The sequence below is a fragment of the Phalaenopsis equestris genome, unplaced genomic scaffold (assembly GCF_001263595.1).
Source record: "Phalaenopsis equestris unplaced genomic scaffold, ASM126359v1 Scaffold233637, whole genome shotgun sequence".
In the NCBI taxonomy this organism is placed as follows: Eukaryota; Viridiplantae; Streptophyta; class Magnoliopsida; order Asparagales; family Orchidaceae; genus Phalaenopsis; species Phalaenopsis equestris.
In genome coordinates this window covers 67,687-87,275 of record NW_018251578.1, presented here as the reverse complement: position 1 = coordinate 87,275, position 19,589 = coordinate 67,687, and the positions used below count along the sequence as shown (strand labels likewise).

The window sequence follows — 19,589 nt, the reverse complement described above, 5'->3', positions numbered from 1 at the left end:
ATATATATATATATGGCAAACTCATTGAAAAAATTTAGTGAGTGGGCGCAAAACCCACTCACAATATATACAACGCACAAAAAAGGCCAAAAAGTAAGAAGTAAAACCCAAAAAAAGAAAAAAATAACATCGAAAGAAGGCTCCAAAACAACTATTGAAGTGATAAGATGGCACATGAGGACGTATGTGTGGAAAGGATTTTGAATGGAGCGAAGATTTTGCAACTTGTCGCCGCAATACTACTAGTCAATACCCAAATAACCCTTAATTGCAACGTCAAATAACTTTGCTGAAGATTAAATATGTTAATTTGTTTTTGTTGTTGAAAAAGGGGGGGGGGGGGGGTTGTTAATCCCATTCCTTAAGGATTAGACCTCTCCCCCTTTTCCTGGTTCTAGGGGCGAAGTCCAACAGACATCTTGTATATGGGTTGTCGTCTGAGACAGTCAATGTGTCATTCTGTATAAGTCTGAGTTCACGTTTTCCTTTGTATCTCTTCTTATATGTTTGAACCTGCCAATCCTCAGCTGTTGAACTTCTCATCTAGTCAAAGGAAATCTGTTGATCCAATGATTGTTGATCCAATGTCCAATGATTGTTGAATAGGTGCAAACTGTTGCCCATCATTGGCTTGACACTCTCCCAAGAATAGGGTACCCTTCTGATCAGCTACAATGTGTTGATCCATAGATTGTTGATAGTTTGCAGTTTGTTGCTCTTTTTGAGCTTGACACTCCAAGATTGGAGTGACCGCAACATGAGTGTTTAGAAATTCCGGAGTAATATAAGTATCATTTCCCTGCATAATTAGAGAACCTACTACTTCAGCAACAGTATGTGGAGGCTGAAGAGATGAATGATTTCTCGCGGGGGCAAGTGAACCTACAACAACTTTAGCCGGTGGACTAGATTGTACGGATACCACAATGTTATTGGGGTCAGAGATATCCTTGCGATGATCAAGAGTGCCACTAACTTTGAGAACGGAAGGGTTCTCAAGAACACTTGAGGCCAAGTTTGGAGGGATCTCTGGAGGAGCACTGTGCTTTTGTGGTTTTAGATGGGGGTGTAAGTGGTAACAGTGAGAATTGGAATAGCCGAACATACGACAACTAGAGCAATACATAGGAAGAGGCTCAATAACAACCCTTTGTCAAGATCCTTGATGTTGTGAGCCTAGCCAAATTTCCTTAGGAGCGTTTAAAGTGATGTCCCTTTTAACAAGTACACTGGCTTCTAAAGGACGGGAAATATTAAAAGCAAAATGTCCGTTTTGAGTGGCTTATCATAGATTGTGGCAATAGAGTACAACGTTTCTTGGTTAAAATGATAGAATTTCGGACCAGATAGTCAAATCCAGACCGGAATGATTGGTGGTTTCGTCTGTAGGTCAAAATCTACAGTCCATTTCAAAGTTCGCATCGCTCTGTTATTTACCCAAACTAGTCTTCTAGCAAATAAGTGTGTGCAATCCACTTATTGTTATAGATATAGATATAGATTCAAATGTTATTTCTTCAATATTTATATTATCAAATTCTTATTAAAACTAAATTTATATTGTAATATATGATTCTAACATTTGTATAAGATTGTTTGCTCAATATTTTCACTATACTTATGCCTCTAATAATATAACTATTTTTTAAAGTGCACGGAGCGTAAGAAAATGAATATCATTAACTTATAATAAATCATCACTAAATGATAAATTTATTGAGCTCATAGTGAGATACTTAAATGACTAAGTAGGTAAATCCTCAAGTCATGTTTGTGACAAAATTATTTTGAGTTGATCAGGATCTTTTTGAAGAAGTTGAAGAAATATTGCATCAGTTTGGGAGAAGAAGAAGAAGAAGACAACTGATCTCTCCATTTATTAGTTGTTTTCTTTGATACAGAAAAATTGTGGAGTCTCTGCTGAGATTGCATTCATTGAAGAAGGCAGGGAGCCTTTTTTGTGTGATGAGAAGATGGTAAGTTCTTAACGAGTGTCTGCCAAAGTGGTAAGGGAAGAGAAGAGGTAGTTAGGGAGTAACCATCTTCTTGATTTCATTTAGCAAGCGACCATCATATTAGTTCATTTAGCAAGTAATCATCATATCAGTTCATATTAGTTCGTACATGTTTTGTGCCCCTTTATATAGTGGAAGGCTCATTACCTAATGGCTAATAAATTTATAGGAGACAAAATAAATGCTATGATCCGTGACATGAAATGAAACATTGCAAAGAAAATATAAAGTAAACTGAATCAGATTGGAGAAGGGCTGGCCATGCTCTCTGTTCTTGGTTTATTTATGTTCGTTTTGGAACTAGGTGTGATGCATGGAAGACATGAGATTGCATTTATGATTTTTTGCTTTAACGTGGCTTATGTGTGTGCACAGTCGATGTCAACCTCCTGCAACATTAGATAATACGATCCCTTCGCATTTTCATAATACTCAACTGTTGTCTTATTTGCTTTACCTAATACTCATTTGTTTTATTAAGAGCTTTTTTTACTCATCTATTTCACTTTTTGATCTGCATATTCAGTTCTAAAAATCATCTAGTGTAATTGAGTTCTATGTACTTGGATTTTCTTAGCTTTTTTGTTGATTAGGCATTGCTTTGATTGGCATCATTCTGATTTTTAACGATGATTGCAGGATGCTTGTTCGTCATCTTCAAGAGTGGCTAAAGAGTTATACCATGCCTCTCGAGATGCTCTACTACTGTACAAAGCTGTCATACCAGTGAAGGTCTTCAGATAAACAATGCGAGTTGTAGCTTTTTTTTCCTTGAAGTGTTAGCTTTACCATCATACTTAGCTGATGCATAATATCCAACTTTGTGATTATATCTTTAAAAGAACAGACTATGTTTTGAGTCCACCCCATTCTTTGTATTTAAGTCATCCATTCTTTCATTTCAAAAGATTATAAATAAAATTATTATTTCTTTTATCACAACTCAGTTGATGAGGTTCTTCATTATAATCATTATTATCCTTATCCTAATTATTTTGACCCCCCTTTTCTATCATCCTCTATTGATGCCTGTTAAAATCCTGCACTGGTGTTAACTCTATTTTGCACAAATTTTTATGAATAGCTTAAAATTATTTCATGTGATTTACCACTTTTCCTTCTTTGCCTTTTCTATTAGTTCGATCAAATTTCCTCTATGGTATATGTTTTGCTCTTTGTTCTCATGACCAAATTACATCCCTATTTTTTGTTGCCTTTCTTCCATTTCAATGTGTGTTCTTTGAATTATCTTTGTTATATAATTTATTTATTTATTTTTATATTTTTCTTTTTTTTATTATTTTATTATTATTTTTTTTTATAGGTTATGAAGCATAAGGTACAGGTGATTTAATGATGTTTTGTGCTAGGAAGCTATACTTTACTGCCTAGAATTGCTACCAACTGAATAAATATTTAAGTTACATTCAACAAAGCTATGCTGGAGTAAGGCTAAATCAAATATTTATCATGGTGGCAGTTTTACCTTACAGTTTCTTTTTTTTTCTTAATTTGCATAAAACAAATATAGAAGATAAGAAACCATTGGTAAACTCAACTGACGCGACAACTATCCTGGGCTGAACCTTGGATAGGTTCAACTAGGGATGCAGGGGTTTCGGCCAGCCAAATTGGTTAGGTTAGGACAGCCGCCCAAGGGGAGGGGTCTCCCTCTCCTAGTTATCTATTGCTATATATATGTATTTTCTCTGTTTAGGGTTCAGTTTTGGTTTTCAGACGTTTTTATCGTCGGCGTCTTTACCCTTACTATGGTTGTATCTGAGGATAGGTGGTGCTCCAACTGTATCCTGCTTTAAGTTTGTGATTACCTCCACTTATTTCCTGTTTTTTCTCTTCACCTGCTCGCCACCATTCTTCCTGCGCCCCTCCTGATTGCTGCCACCATCCTTGTACCCTCCCTTGCTCCAGCCACCTGCTACTTTTTGCTGTCTAGCCGCATCTCTATTCATTATTGCTGCTGGTTGCTTTCCAGTCACCCGTCCCAGGACCACAACAGCCTCCAGCAACCCATTAGTTGTGCAGCCGCACTCCTACCACCTCCAATTCCCTATTTCTACTAATTCAGCAGCAGCCAATTACTTTCGTCCTCACCATAGGTGTCTCTATTGTTTCTGTTGTTAATTTTCTTATTTTCAAGATTTTTTTTCTACCCCTTTTGAAATATTTTCATTCTTTTGCAATTTGGGTTAACTCTGGTATCATTTGGTATCAGAGCTAGCATAACACTAGTTATATCCTAGTTTTTCTAGCCTACCAACATATCTCCACCTCAAAAATTTTCTTTCCTATCCTCAAATATCCTTTCTAATTTCACAAATCTAAATCGTAACCATACCAGCACAGTGATACATGCCCAAGCCTACTCAGAAAGATGTACAACGAAAGAACCGTTAACTACAGCAGAATTAGACCTAAAAAGTCTTGGGCATGTTTTATAAAATGATCATAATTTATTAGAATCAATCGAAAATAGGACACTCAATAGGATGCAATGGAGAAAAAAGATTTATTTATTGGAACCCACCTAGTGGGATAAAGGCTTGTTGTTGTACAAAAATGACAGCGATGGATGATATGACATAAGTACGGCTCAAAATGCTTTGAAATATTGAAAGTTATCAATCGTCGCCTGGCTCGTGAAGCAGAGCACAACAATGCAATTAGAATGTTAAATGTACAATTCTTCTTAGCTCATGTTAATTAGATTTAAGGTTTAAAAAATAAATAAAAAAATCTACCTAAGAAATAGAGAAAAATGAATGTTAGAAGTACCCAAGACGAGCCTTCATAACTGATACATCAACAAATTTTCATCATTCGACATGATCTCGTGGCATGACATGAATCTCTTGGTAATTTTTTGAGCAGTAAATGGTAGCATCATCTAAAGCTCAATTTGAGCAAACTTATAGTCAAACTGACTGACTCGACGAAACGGACCCAACGATTATAAAATTGGCCTGATCTCAGTCGAACCAAGCCTAAATGAAGTCATTAAATCACTTTTAGAAGCTTTCCCAACTTAATTAGAAGGTCCAACATATCTTGAATCTGACAAGCTTATAGTTACTTCGAGCATCTTGACAAGATGAATCAATTGAGCCTAAGGCCGCTCAAATTTTATATCATTAAGGCACTCAAATCTCTATCGAGAGCCATCCAATCAAGGGCATATCTCCGAACACTTCGATCAGAGTGGTCTGGATTCTTTTCTTTTTGACATCCTGAATTATATAAATAAAGCCTTACTCCCATTTTTAGAGGGGAATTAGATCTTGATTAAGTGGAAGGCTAGAGCATGGAGAAATGGGAATTGAATTCCAAGACATGGCACTGACGATCCGGTGAACTCCTACTTCTGAAGTTGCCAATCATTGTTGGCCGGCCATTGCTGTCCGCTGCTTATGAAGAAGCAACCTACGAAGCTGAGTCATGGAGAAACCTACGAAGTAACACATCATACCGAACGTCGCATCGACCATGAAGACGGTGGACTAAAGCTCCAACAGTGACTCTTTGTTGATTTCTCCCTACCATAGGGCAACGATCTCTTCTACGTACCGATGTTGTAACTCGAGAAGATGTGTAACACTTCCCCGCATATGGTATAAGGTGTTGTACCTGTAATTACCAACTCATAGTGAAACATGTCAACTGGGCAAGATGCCTTGATTTTTTTCCCTTTACATTTTTTTCAATTAAAACATTTTATGACCCTATTGGTTGTCTTCTTTCATCTGAGTGTGTGCTGGATTTTTGTAGAACTTTAAGACAAAAATTTATTACTTTATATCTGCGAATTTTCTAACACTCATCAATAATCATGCTGCGACTTCATTTAATGAAACGATAGTAATGACAAACAACTTAAACAATATCATGTAAGTTTAGCTAGAAACATATCACTCATCAAAGTAAATCAACTATTGTCCATTTTGCAAGACGGATTTTGTTGATACATCTAAAACATCAAAATTACTCCAAAAAAAGACATTTATAGAAAGATTCAAAAATCAACCTCGGTGAGATAATGACAAGAAAATAGAACTTCACAAACCTAATTTTTTTACTCAATTAAATTTGAATTTTTTTCTTAAAACTTAATAAAAATGTCCATCCCAAGTGATTCTATCCCATAAATATGATCAATCACCAATATCGTTATCCAATCCCTATCAAATTCAGCACCATAGTTTTCTCTTCTGTTTCCTACATATGAGTTGTCCAGAGTTGTCCAATTTTAATTTACAATTTACAAAAAAAAAAAAAGACTAAAATAAAAAGCCAAAATGAAACTCTATGCTCATCTACTTAGATATTTTTCTCTAAAATCCTAAAACCTCGCTGCTTTCTCTATTTACTATCTTCTTTGCCTAGCCACATCCATCTCACCAACCATAGTGCCTATTCTCTTCAACTGTCTCGCTCTAGCACGTGTTTGAGCTCCTTTATTTGCAAGCTATGAACTTGCATCTCCTCACATTCTTATCCAAAACCTTCAGCAACACAAAGAAGCCAAGAAGCTAAGATGAGAGTTTTTTGGCCAAGGCTTTGACATGGCCGATTGCATGCGAAGAATGAGAGTTCATGACCTCCATTGATCAAATACTCAAGCATTGACCAACCCATTTCTACTTTTACCCGAATTCTCGAAACTTTCCATGATAGAAAGGAGAGGAGCTTGTGATGGGAACTTGTTGGCAATGCATCAACAAACTCGCTCCCATCTTTTCCCATCATTGGCCCTTCAATTGCAAGCAATCTCTTGTGACTCAACCGATATCAAGCCAGTCACCATCGACAAATCCCTTTTTCGCTAATTTTTTTCTATCCTTTATGACTACCAAATCCCAGACTCCCTCTCTGACATATTAAACTACAATTCATTGCCAACAGCCACTAATATTTTCACACAGGTTATCCCTAACACCGCTAAAACTTCGAATCCTTCTTCCTTACATTAATTCGAGCAACAATTCACACATTGGCTAGCTTCCTTTTTGTGCAAGCTCATCACTTGTGAAATCATTGATGAGTCTTTAATCTCCGAACTAGTAGCCTCCTACACTAAAATATTGAAAAACTTTTAAATGACATCAACTAACCACTCTAAACCATCCATAACTGCAATTCATCACCACAAAATCACTCCACTTCTAAAGTTAGCCAAACTTTTCCTCCAATCTCTGGTGACTTAACCCTTAAGACCTCCATCCAAAATTCTCCCCACTCATTCTTTGCCATTTCTCTCTAACTTTCTTTCTCTTTCCTTCTAATTCATTTTTTCTTTCTCTTTCTTAAATTAGAGAAAAAGAAAGTTATTTCTAAAAAAAAAAGAAAAGGTGAAAAAAGAAAAAAACAGAAAAAAAAGAATAAAACCAAGAAAGAAGGGGAAATTCAAAATTAAATAAATTGAAAAAAAGTTGTGTATTTGATTTAACGGTCCTATAATAACCACCTCAATGATCGTAAATGTAAAATGGTAACTTGGCAAAGGTAACCATTGCACTAGGCATAGATACCCGTGTACATTATTTCTATGCAGTGGAAAAATTCAAACATTGGTACTCATGTTCTGGAAGGAATCCCTCTAGATACATAGGGAGGTTGTCAAAATTTCAGTGACTAAAGAAAAAAAAATCAATAGAAGTATAAAATAAAATTTCAGTGAATAAAGACAAAAAAACCAATTGAAAGGAACTTTATGGATATAAAGGCAACTAAAATGAAATTAAAACAACCTAAAAGTATAAAATAAAATTTCATTGAATAAAGAGAAAAAAACCAATTGAAAGGATCTTTATGGATATAAAGTTAACTAAAATGAAAAATAAAGAACGTAAAAATTTAAAATAAAAATGAAATACAATTCAAATTGAGGTGTGTTGTCAAATTTAAAGAGAAATGAACTTGAGGTTGGTTTTACAAGGGACTTGATAGCTCATCTATGAGCAAGAATTAAACTTGATAGCTCTCCTGCGAGCATAAATAGGACCCCTTGTTGACTACTAAAAACTATTAGAACCATGAATTGCTTGCACATGACTAGAGGTTCTAAGGAGTACCCTTGTAGGGTCCATCTAATCATTCATATGAACCAAATGCTAGCATGCCAACATTGCTTTGAACCAAAATAAAGTTATAACTCCCTAAAATTGCCACCAAGTCTATATTAGGTATTTGCAAGCAAATGAAGTTAAGCATTGAGTTTTAAAGGAAATGCTATGCTCACTTTTCTATGATGATGCATTGGCACAAACAATATTTCGGCATTTTAAGTCATGTAAGCACACCAAAAGACACTTGCATCTTTTAAGAGATATCAAATCATTAAAAGCAAGTTATTGCATATGGGCTTTAATAGGATTACCGATATCTAAATTCAAAAGTAAAAATGCAGTGTGCACCAAAATGTAAACTCTCAATTTCTTGCCTACACGCTCAATGTAATGTTAGCACAGTCTATTGCGCAATGAATTTTCAAATTGAATTCAAACAATGTGTAAATTACAAATCATATCTTTTTCGAGCAAGTTGGCACAATTGAAAAAAATTAATGTAAACAAATTCAATTGAGTATTTTGTTGATGGTTGTGTTGAAAACCAATCCCAACTATTGAGGTTCCTATTTTTAAAATATCATTAATCCTAAAGCAACTTCTTTTGAGCCTGCATTCTAATAGAATATGATAACTCAAAAGAACCTACAAAAATACAAAAAAAATAAAATAAAAATAATAAATAAAATTAAAAAATCTAGAGGAATTTATTCTTGAAGTTAATGCAATCATTCATCTATACTTAGTATTAGTTTGATGAGGATGATAAATTTAAAATAATCTATGCTTACAAAGGGCCAATGCCATATTAAACATATTCATTGTTTAAAAAATCGCTTTAGACACACCCCTCAAAGCACTCCTGAACCGAGGCTCAATAAAAAAATGCCTTAAGGCTTGAGCTCATGTTGTTAGTAAGGTTTATGCCCTTTTTGTCTAAGATATGTCTCATGACCTTATGCCTCAAGTTATTTGAGGTGGCGCCTCAACAAAGTTATATAAAAAGGTATGTTATATTATATCATACTTATATCTAATATACCCTTTCAAAAGAGTTTACAAGTAAGTTACACACAATTAAATATCTAGTTGTGTTATTAATTTATTAGTTTATTTTAAATTCTATGAAATCCAAAGTTAACTGAAGTATGAAACAAGAAAAATATAGTGATTGTCAGAGTTTAGAAAATGTTCATGTGACAGAATTAGGGAATGATAGAAATATTACATCTTTAAACTCATCTGAAGTTGTTGAAAGTAATGATTAGGCTGCTATAGATCGTGATTTTCATGACATTTAAATTTGAGCAAATGCTTACCTTGAAACACATTTCATATTTTCATTGTACATTTATGTTTGAGATTTGTTATTTATGACATTATAATGATGAACGAAGAAAATATGTTGATAATTCATGTCATATTTATGAATTATTTTAAATTTATGAGTTTTAATTTCTGTTTCAAGATTTTCATTTTTATTCTCCTTGAGCTTTACGCCTTGCTTCATTAAGATGAAGCACCTTAGTTCTTGAATTTGCCTTTTTGAATCTTGGGCATATCTCTATGGTCACTCAAAGATTTTATGTTAGTAAGGATGTGAAATGTGTCGGCTGATTAGGTGATTTTATTTCATATGACAACATGAAAATGTATTTTCATGATTGAGTGATTTGTGGCAAGACGACTTCATTAAATTATGGTTATTGTCGAAGTCTGTAAGTTCCTCAATGACCCGAAAATTCTGAGTGGTGAATTTAATAGTGTGTTTGATAGAGCATTTATCCTTTTGTTAATTAAGTCCTACTTGCAATTATTATTTTATATAAAAATTCACCCAATGTTCATAAGATCTTCTTAGGCGATTCAATCCATGGTTGCGAACAAGGATCACAGGTCAGGTTTAACAACTATCTTTGTTGACCAAGTAAAACAGAGCCTATGACAACTCAAAATATTGAATACTTGAAATCTTGATTGTCATTCATTTTCACCATCTACTAAGTTGGTGGTGGTATATTTCTCTTATCCTAAAATTCAAAATTATGCCACCACATGCTAAATCACCCTTACTACATATTGACTAGCATCTCTAGAAAGTTATTTTTCCTTATCCAAGAGGATAATTAACCACAGGGACTTTAGCCCATGAGATACCTAGAATCAGATCTTAAAGTCCTTGTAAAATGAGGGTGGAATCTTTAGATACATTCATATCCAAAATATAAGTTGACTTCTGAAAATTTGACTTGGTACCGAGACCTCTCTTATAGGAGTTGGGCATGAAATTTTTGAACCGAAACTATTTTTTATTAAAATTTATTTCTTCGAGAGCAATGATTTCATTGATTTTTCAGTTATATAGTAAACAAATTAGGCTGTCTATGTTTAAAACAATTGTTTATTCTTATGTTTAAGCAAACTGTGAGTTTAAACACTCATATGAATCTTAGTTACACATTTATTGAAGATGTGGAAATTATATCTTGATGTGTGCAGCCTGATGACTTATACTTTATGGGAATGGAATCTGAGGAAAATTTAAATCTAAATTAAAAGCAACAGAAGAAAACTCGGGCAATAAGGGACTCACATTGTTAGATGCAAAGCTGAACATGTTTTGTGTGAATTTTTGTTGGTTATGAAACTGAGGAATAACCATTGCAATTGATGATTGCAGTTGTCCTCTCTAGATTTTTTTCATATATGTTTAAGAATCAGGATGGATGATGGTATTAATTCAGATTACCTTTCGCAGCCAGTTGTGATATGTAGATGCATGTATAATTCAGATTACCTTAGTTATGATATGGTTGCTTTTTTATAATAATCATACATGAACTGAGTTTATATAGTCTATAGCAGAGGTCTGTGAAGTTAAGTTTGCTGGACATTAATTTTTTAAATATATAAACGTCCTTCTTGATGCGTTACTTTTGTCGTATATATTTCTGATTTTTGGTTTTGACTTTTTTTTTGCTTGTTTTTTATGGAAACGCTATAGCCTACTTGTTTCATATATTTCCAATGAAAGCTGATATATTCTGTGTTTTCTATGCATGTAGTTAGTCAAGCAGCTGCATAATGTGAGCCAGCAAGCAGTAATTGTGCATAATGATTGTTACTATTTGTCTCAAGAGATTGCTGGGCTTGCTTTTCAGGTTACTTTTATTCTATAACTGATCATGTTATTAGAAATATTTCCAGTTCAAATGTCACGTGTCAATCCTTAAATGTTCTTAGTACTTTTATTTGGCTTGCAACATAACTTAAACTGAAGCATTTTAGACACATTTGTTACACTGTTTAAATAGATATCTGTTGCTATGGATGGGAATAATACATACCATTTATTTTTCTGTACCGCAGCTTGGCAGATGCCTGTAGGAAATGCTCATTTGTGTTTGCTCTTTACTCATTAACCTTGTGTTTTGGCATTCCTTGAACAAAATTTCCATGGCTAGTTTCTTCATGCTCGGACTATCATTTTTAGTAATAGTCTCCAAGCCATGTATTAGAAACTTCAAGAGAGTTGGTGGTACCATGACCAGCGTTGTTCTATGCCTCATGTTGTTCTAAGCTTCTATGTACTTGCATAACGGCAGAGATTTGCCATTGAGTGTTAAGTGGACTTAAGCTGCCAACAAAGCAGAATTACAGCAGGGTTTCTGTAGTCTATTCTATTTAGATTTGTTGTAACTGTCATTTCTATTCTTCTATCTCGTGGTTAGTGATGTGTGATAGCGAGTCAACCCACCCCTCAGGTCAACCAAAGGCATAACCGAAAACGGCTTATTCAAACCCAATTTTCATTGAAACTCATTTTGACTTGTACTCGTTGTGATTGAGTATAGAATTAATCTTATCAAAATTGTCACAAAGCAAATTCTTACATTTCAATTCCTTAATTAATTATCTATTAACAAATATAAATCATGAACCGTGTATAAACAATCTATAAAGAAAGAACAGAGCTTTTAAAAACACTTTAAATATGAAATCATATGCACTCTAAGAGTCTTTTGCAACTTTTTAAGTTGTACATTCAAAGTCTATTCCAAATGACAAGTCACCTGGCTAATGGTTTATCTGTTTCTTACCACCTCCTTGAAATCCAATAATATAATATCTGGTGAGATACACACTTAGTGAAATATATTGCCAAAACAAGAATTAAATGTATTAGAAAAAATTTACGTGCATATTGATTGATGATTACATGAGTAATAATAGTAGTAATAAATAAACATGCTTTGATACTCACATAATAAGGATTATCCACTTATAACTAGTAGATGCAAGAATTTTCATAAGTAATAGAATTGGTACTGATACGTGCATTTGCTTCACTTTTATTTTCATTCTTATTCTCAATCTTCTCTGGCTCAGAAATGTCGTTATTATCTTTGCATAGACCGACACATTTCTTTTCATTAGGTCATCACATAGCCCGTCAAACATAATAATCATTGATAAAAATGGGTCATTCCACACTGCACTTGTCAATGAACTCTTAATGCCCAATTTGTCTGTGTCAAACTTAATATTAAAGTCAGGGATTCAATTATTTTTTAACAATGCTCATCTTGTCAATCGTCATACTATTGTATGTTCCTATGTGTCATCAACATAATTGTTTACCTATCAGTATACATGACTTTTTTTGATCATCTTAACCTTTTATAATCATTTTCATGTGCATTTATTGCTTAACTTGAATGCATCTAAAAACATTTGCTTTGCTAGTATGCTCAAGAAATAGATTATGACAGGTAATAATAAAAATTTTGTACTTAATATTGTATTTATCTGAAATACTATGAACTGAAAGTATGCAGGCTTCATTTGCATATTTAAACTAGGATGATAGTAATAATTATGCTCAATATAAATGAATTTCTAAATGTAAACATATAACAAATAAATTTACTAAAAGACAGTAGTAAGCAATAGTCCTATATGTTATTCCATGATCAAACTGCCACGATCTCCCCAACAATAGATTGCAAGCATCCATGGGTAACACGTCACACCACACTTAATCCTATAGCTAGCTCCCAATCGAAAACTCTACTTGATACCTCCGGTCAATGCTGGTCCTATTCTCCTTCAACTACATTAAAGAATATGATTAGGAGTGTCTCTGAGTCATGAGACCCAACTTCACCATTTATATAGATGCCACATTCTCAATGATGAGATTGCACACTTTTCTGTTCACACTGTAACTGGTGTAGAATATATTTTGATGAGTCACCACGAAACCCTCATATCCTTGGTCTTTAGGACCCGTTGAACCACAAGAGTTTCTCCATCGGGTGAAAGATGTTAAACCTCACCCTATTTCTTAGATGTCTTCTTGTCGCTATCCTCCTCCACGTTGCCCTACTTGGTAAAAGACTCAACTCGGTTCGTCGAGCAACTAGAGGCGATGTGCCCAAATGAATAGCATCTAAAGCAGTTTCGGCCAAGAATTGTAGTAGATGTGTTACTCTTCTCAGACTGCTTGCTTTGGGTGTCTCTTTCCTTATCCATACCAGTTTTCTCAACTCCTCGAGGTGTGCTTCTACTTTTGTCTCCTATTGTGGGTGTCTGATTGACTGGTGGTGGTTTATTGCTCTGTTTTTGCTGCCTTTTCACCTTCAATGCTAATGTCTGAACATCTCTAAGTGCCAATAAGGCTGCAGGTGAATCACAAATTGTAATAGCGGGTTTAGGCTCCCCAGATAACGAGCTAGTGTGTTCTTCTAACTTGACCATATCACTTTGCATCTGCAACTAATCAAACTGCGTTGTATACTCCTCCACTGATAGGTTTCTCTGCTATAGGTGGTGGAGTCTCAGAAACATATCTTGACGGTAGTGAGGATGTACATATTTTCTCTTCATCGCATTCCACATCTTCTCTTAATTGGTAATCTTATCATTGTCTTCTCTCTTCTTTTGCCTCTGCAAGTTATCCGCAATAAGGAGGCATTTTTTTCTAATTCAATAGTTGCAAGCTTTACCTTTTATCTCCTGGGGCCTCTTTGTACTCAAAGATCCTCTTCACTGATTCTTATCATTCAATAAAATCATCTTGACTCATATCTCCATCACATTTTGATAGATCCACCTTTATTTCGAAGTCTCTATGTCCTTCGTATCCATGCTCCTCTCTTGGTCTCCTTTGACACTGGATTCTAGAGCATTATGGCCTTTTTTTCATCATCACTGAAAACGTCTTTATGGAAAGGGTTGAAATTCTCATCTCTATTGCCTCTTCAACTTTTCCTATCACCATCGAGGGTAAGTCCTCCCTGGGTTTCATTCTCAATCTTCACGTCTACGTTGAACTCGACGGATCTCTTGTTTTATCTCTTCACAGTAGGCTCAGGCATGTATTTCTTTGGTGGCATGGCTAGGGTTTTGAGTTGGGAGGTGAAACAGGGTGTAAAAATTGATTTTGGGTTGCTGATTTTGAAATCTACAAGAGAAAATTACTATTTGATAAAAGTTTGGCCATGGTTGTAATTAGAAAAATATTTTTTGGTGGTGTAATGTAGATGCTAAGAAACTTTAGGATAGGATTAGGATTAAGCTAGCTCTAATACCAAATGATATCGGAGTCAACTAAAATGAATACGGAAATGAAATTTTTATTACTGAAATTAAATAGAGGTTACAACTCGCACACTCGAAACTAGCAAATAACGACACAACAAAATCCCAAACTAGGGCTTAGGCTGAGGTGGCTATTGGCTCGGTGGATTGGTAATGGGGGTCACTAGTTGTAGCAACAGGTTGAGCTATGGAGGGTTGGCTTGTGGTACATCAGGGAAGGGATTGGTAGTGGGTTGTGGCAGGGAGGAAGGCTTTTAGGGGTAGTTTCGGCAGGGATGATTGCCGGTGCGGTGCGAGAAGTGGTGGTGGCCTAGCAGGAAGGCAAGGGGAGAATATTGGGGGCCCAATAGGAAGGCAAGGGGACGACCCGACTTAGCAGGAAGGAGAGGAGGGGAGGGTGGTTATGGGGATTGGCGGCTGGGAAACATTGGGGATGAGAGTGCAGGGAAGATGACAAGAAGGAAAAAACGAGAAAATACACACCACTTCGGACGAAATACTGTCAGATCACCTTCTTGATGTCGAATATAAACCCAGAAGGAAAAAGGGGGAAGCAAATAGCTGTCCAAACAAAATTCTCAATAAAAACTAAACCTAAAATAGAGAAAACAACATATAAATAACAAAAAAAAAAGAAGAAGTACCCCCCCCCCTCCCCCCCTCCTCTTACTTGGGCAACAATCCTAGCTCTTAAAAGAAGTACCGGCTCTCTATGAGCCCCAGGGCAAGCCCCACGTTATTCCTTTTTTTTCAAATTATATCGTCTCATGCCCGTGTCCCCGTATCTATATCCATGATTCATATGATGCATGGATTATTGAACTTATTTTACTGACTGCAACCACAAACGTTCGGAATTCATGAGTGTTACTTGTAAAACATACATTTGTGTTTGATTTTACTTTTATGGGCTTATGAACTAAAGGTGAGCGTTAGCTCCGAATAATTTCAAATTAGTTAAATGCCTCAAAATAATGGTGGTATGGTTCCTCTAATGTTATGATTTGATGTAATATTCTAGAAATTTCTCAAATAAGATATTTCTTTTTTTTTTCTCAACTTTGCACAGATGTGGAGTATTTGAGTACAATAATTTTCATTTAGAACAGTACTGCTTCTCATTTTCCAGTTCATCTCTTAAAGAAATATTGTTGGAAACAACATGATAGTCTCATTTTGAAATAAAATTACTGTCTAAAACCTATCAAATTGATTAACGTACTTTTTGTATCAGTCTTCCTCTGCTAGAGAAAATGCCTAGATTAATGAATTTGGTATGTTCAATAGTAATAGAAGATCCTTTAACCAACCTTATTGTTTTCTACATTTTCTTCATATGAAACATTTTGCGGGCTTTACATTATTCGAAGAACTTTATATGCATTTCCTGTTTTATGATGAATATATTTTGATTATTTTTTTTTTCAGTTATGATGATTTTAATATGGTCAAAAGTCTCCCTACTTTTATATTTGGAAGGAATATCTCAAGTATCCTTATTTACTCAGTACCGTGCAGATTTTCCATCATGCCTGAGGAAATTTATTGTGTTTGTTGATATTGCACCAAGCTTTTATCAGATGGCAGAGAACATATTACAAGAGCAAATTCAGCTAGTTATCAATAATTTGAAAGAGGCAATTTCACTTGCATAAGTTTTCATAATCCTTATCTGATATGCCATTCGTTCAATTAATCCTTTTAGATAGCTGATGTGGTTTTCAGGCTATTAATGGGGCTGACGGGTTTCAGAATACCCACCAACAACAGCAGTTTGAATTGGCAACGTTCAGTATAAATCAGGTATATTTTTTATGCAAATTGTCATGAATTAAAAAAACGGTGGTAAATAGTAATAATATTTGTTTTTTAGCCTCCGCCACCTTTCACCTCTCCCTACCAGGGTATTTGTGTTTGTGCCGTATTTTCTTATTTCTAGTGTCATTGGTTATTATCTTATTTATTTTTTTGTGTAATAATATTTGGTTCACCTTTTTGGGTTTTGGGTTAACTCTAGTATCATGATATAAATGGATTTGATATCAAAGCTAGGCTAACTAACCTTAACATTATCTTAAGGTTTCTAGCATCTGCCATAAACAAAACCTACTTCCACCCCTCCTTCCCCCCACAGCCAAACCAACCCAAACCCAAACGCACCCAGCAAATCTTTTCTTTTTCCATTCCCATACCCTCTCCCACTCCCACAAATCCAAATTCTACAATGCCACTAAGGCGACACATGCTGAAATTTACCTGGGAAGAGATACGAGAAATCCATCGACTTCAATAGAAGTTTGCAGAGATTGATGACGGAACCGAGGGGTAAATTATCCCTGATCGTGATACAGAGAATCAAAGAGGCGAAAGCGATGAGAATGACAACCTGTTCTATATATAAGACTTCAGTGATGAGGAGGATCGACTTCGACACTTTGGAATTCATTATTAGAGAAGGCTGAGAGAGGAGGCGACGTATGGAGGACAAAATTTCAGTGAAAGTGGATCTATCGGAGTTTAAAGGAGATGATTTCATTGAATGTTTACAGTAGTTTCAGAGAATCTTCAAGTTCAAGGAAGTGCCAAAAGACAGGAAAGTGAAGCTTATGGCCATCAAATTAAAGAAGAGTGTTTCTTTACGGCTGAAAAATTTGTAGAGACAAAGGAGAGAAGTGACAAGATTACCATATGATAGAAGATGAGAAATGAGATGCAGGGGAGATACTTACCTCCTTGCCACCTTTAGGATATGTTTCTGAAGCTTCATCAACAACAACAAAGAGACCTATTATTGGAGGAGTTCACAACACAATTTGATAAACTTCAGATGAAATGCGAGCTAATTGAACCAGAGGAACATATACTATAGCCAAATATTTGGGAGGCCTGAAGCCAACTATCAATAACATTGTGCAACTACACTCTTATTGGTCACTAGGAGATGTCCAGATCTTAGCTTTGAAGGTAGAGAGAGCTAAAATAAAGTTGACAACTCTTATTCAAATGTTTTTTAATTGATATAATTTTTAGACAGTGCTCCTGTGACAATTGTACAAGATATAGATATGTTATTGATATCGTAAAACCCATTGAATAAAATGAAATATCATAAGTGGTCATATTTTTAAACTATCAAATGTTTTATACTGATTTACTAAACGCTTAACTGACATGCATACTATTTGTTTCTTGTATTATTGTAGTTTACGAGCGTCAGTATTTGTTTGCTTTGGTTAGCATTATTGCTTTAAACTAACTTCTCATGTGTAACTAAGTGATTTAAAAAATGAGTGATTGAATGGGAAATTTTTATAAAAAACTCAGACAACCTATAATGAGACAAATTTAATGATACAATTTTAGTATAATTTTGTTAAGTGGCTCATTCAAATTTTAAATTTTATAGAAAATGAATATAAAAAACATAATTCTTCATTGTCCAACTGTCTTTAGCCACTATGATTAATTCCAAGCTTTGAGACGGGTTGTGACATAAGCATTCCTTCATGTGAGAGATGTGTTGGGACGCTTATAGGCTTTTTACCAACATGTTGTCGACATAAACCTCCATTGTACGTTCGAGGAGATCTCTGAAAAACTTTTTCATGAAATATTGGTAGGTCGCGTCAGCCTTCTTCACTTGGAATGACATTAGTTGGTAATAGTTTAAGCCTTTTTTGGTTTGGAAAGAGGTGGTCTCATCGTTCTTTAGATTCATCCTTATTTGATTGTACCCTAAGTATGCTTTCAGGACGTTGACCGTCCAATGTCTTGTCGTAGTGTTAATAAGTTGATCTATGTGAGGGAGAGGAAAGTTGGCCTTCTAGCATGCCTTATTGAGGATGGTGTAGTCAGCACATCCTCCAAGCTTCGCTAGCCTTTTCGACTATAATGAAGTTCGCCAGCCACATTGAGTGGTGCACCTCCTATATGAACCTTCTAAAAACTTGTCGAATTCTTGTTCAATTTCTTGCAGGCGATCCAAAGCAAAACTTTGCTTCTTTTGGAAAACTGGCTTGAAGGTCGAATTCACCTTTGAGGAGTGCATGATTACTCTCGGTCGACTCCAGGCATATCAGTCGACTCATGGCTCTTTTGAAGAAGATCTACAATTTCAAACATTTGCTTATCGGAGAGCAGAGTTCGAGTTGCGCCATTTGCAAAGGATGATCACCTGAGAGTGGAACGAAGACAAGTCTTTTTTTGGGAAATATTTTCATCTCGGAGAACAATGTTTTTGATGCTAAGCATCATTGATGAGTGCGGTTTGGCTTGCCTGAGGTAGCACTATTGTGCTATTTGTTGATCCCCACATACAAACACCAATCGCGACCGGGGTTGAGAAGTTCAACTTGAGGGGTGACATAGAAGTGACGATGCTGATGATGGACTGGAGGGGCTTTGGGAAGATGGTGTTGTATGTTGATTCTAATAATGATGATAAACTTGATGGAGTGAGTCATCTGTCGAGAAAATTATCCCATTACAACTGGAGGATTGATCGTTCCTTCGACATTCACCAGTGGATTATCGAACCCTTACAATAGCTCAGGTGCAGGCTGAAGTTTCTCCTTTTTTAGCCCTAGACTGAGAAAGGTGGTGTAGAACAAGACATCGACAGAGCTATCATTCACATTATAGGAAGGTTGGCCAATCTTTTCGCTAATGACGAAAGGTTCTTGTTGAGGAACCTAAACTCTCTCTACTTCATAGTCATCGAAAGCGATGAGCTCAAATCGGAGTTTGTTTTGCATTGGTTCTTCAGGTGTGGTGATGAAGACATGATCAGATAATAATAAACCTCCAATGATTGCTTGAATTTCGTCAATCATTTGGTGACTCCCATGTTTCTTTTGCGTTCATCATCCCCCAATGGTAGCGTTATCCATAC

The 19,589-nt window shown here is 35.4% G+C and overlaps 1 protein-coding gene across 1 annotated transcript in view; it reads left to right on the top strand.

Annotated features, from left to right (window-relative positions):
* The window catches only part of LOC110038724 (centromere/kinetochore protein zw10 homolog), a gene marked incomplete at its 5' end in the record, with an annotated part of 89,437 nt that overhangs the window by 40,466 nt on the left and 29,382 nt on the right, over positions 1 to 19,589 (top strand). Inside the window, 4 exons of the mRNA XM_020743618.1 lie at positions 2,655 to 2,747; positions 11,161 to 11,256; positions 16,207 to 16,335; positions 16,424 to 16,501. Of these exons, the coding sequence (XP_020599277.1) occupies positions 2,655 to 2,747; positions 11,161 to 11,256; positions 16,207 to 16,335; positions 16,424 to 16,501 (396 nt within the window). The remainder of the gene's footprint in view (positions 1 to 2,654; positions 2,748 to 11,160; positions 11,257 to 16,206; positions 16,336 to 16,423; positions 16,502 to 19,589) is intronic.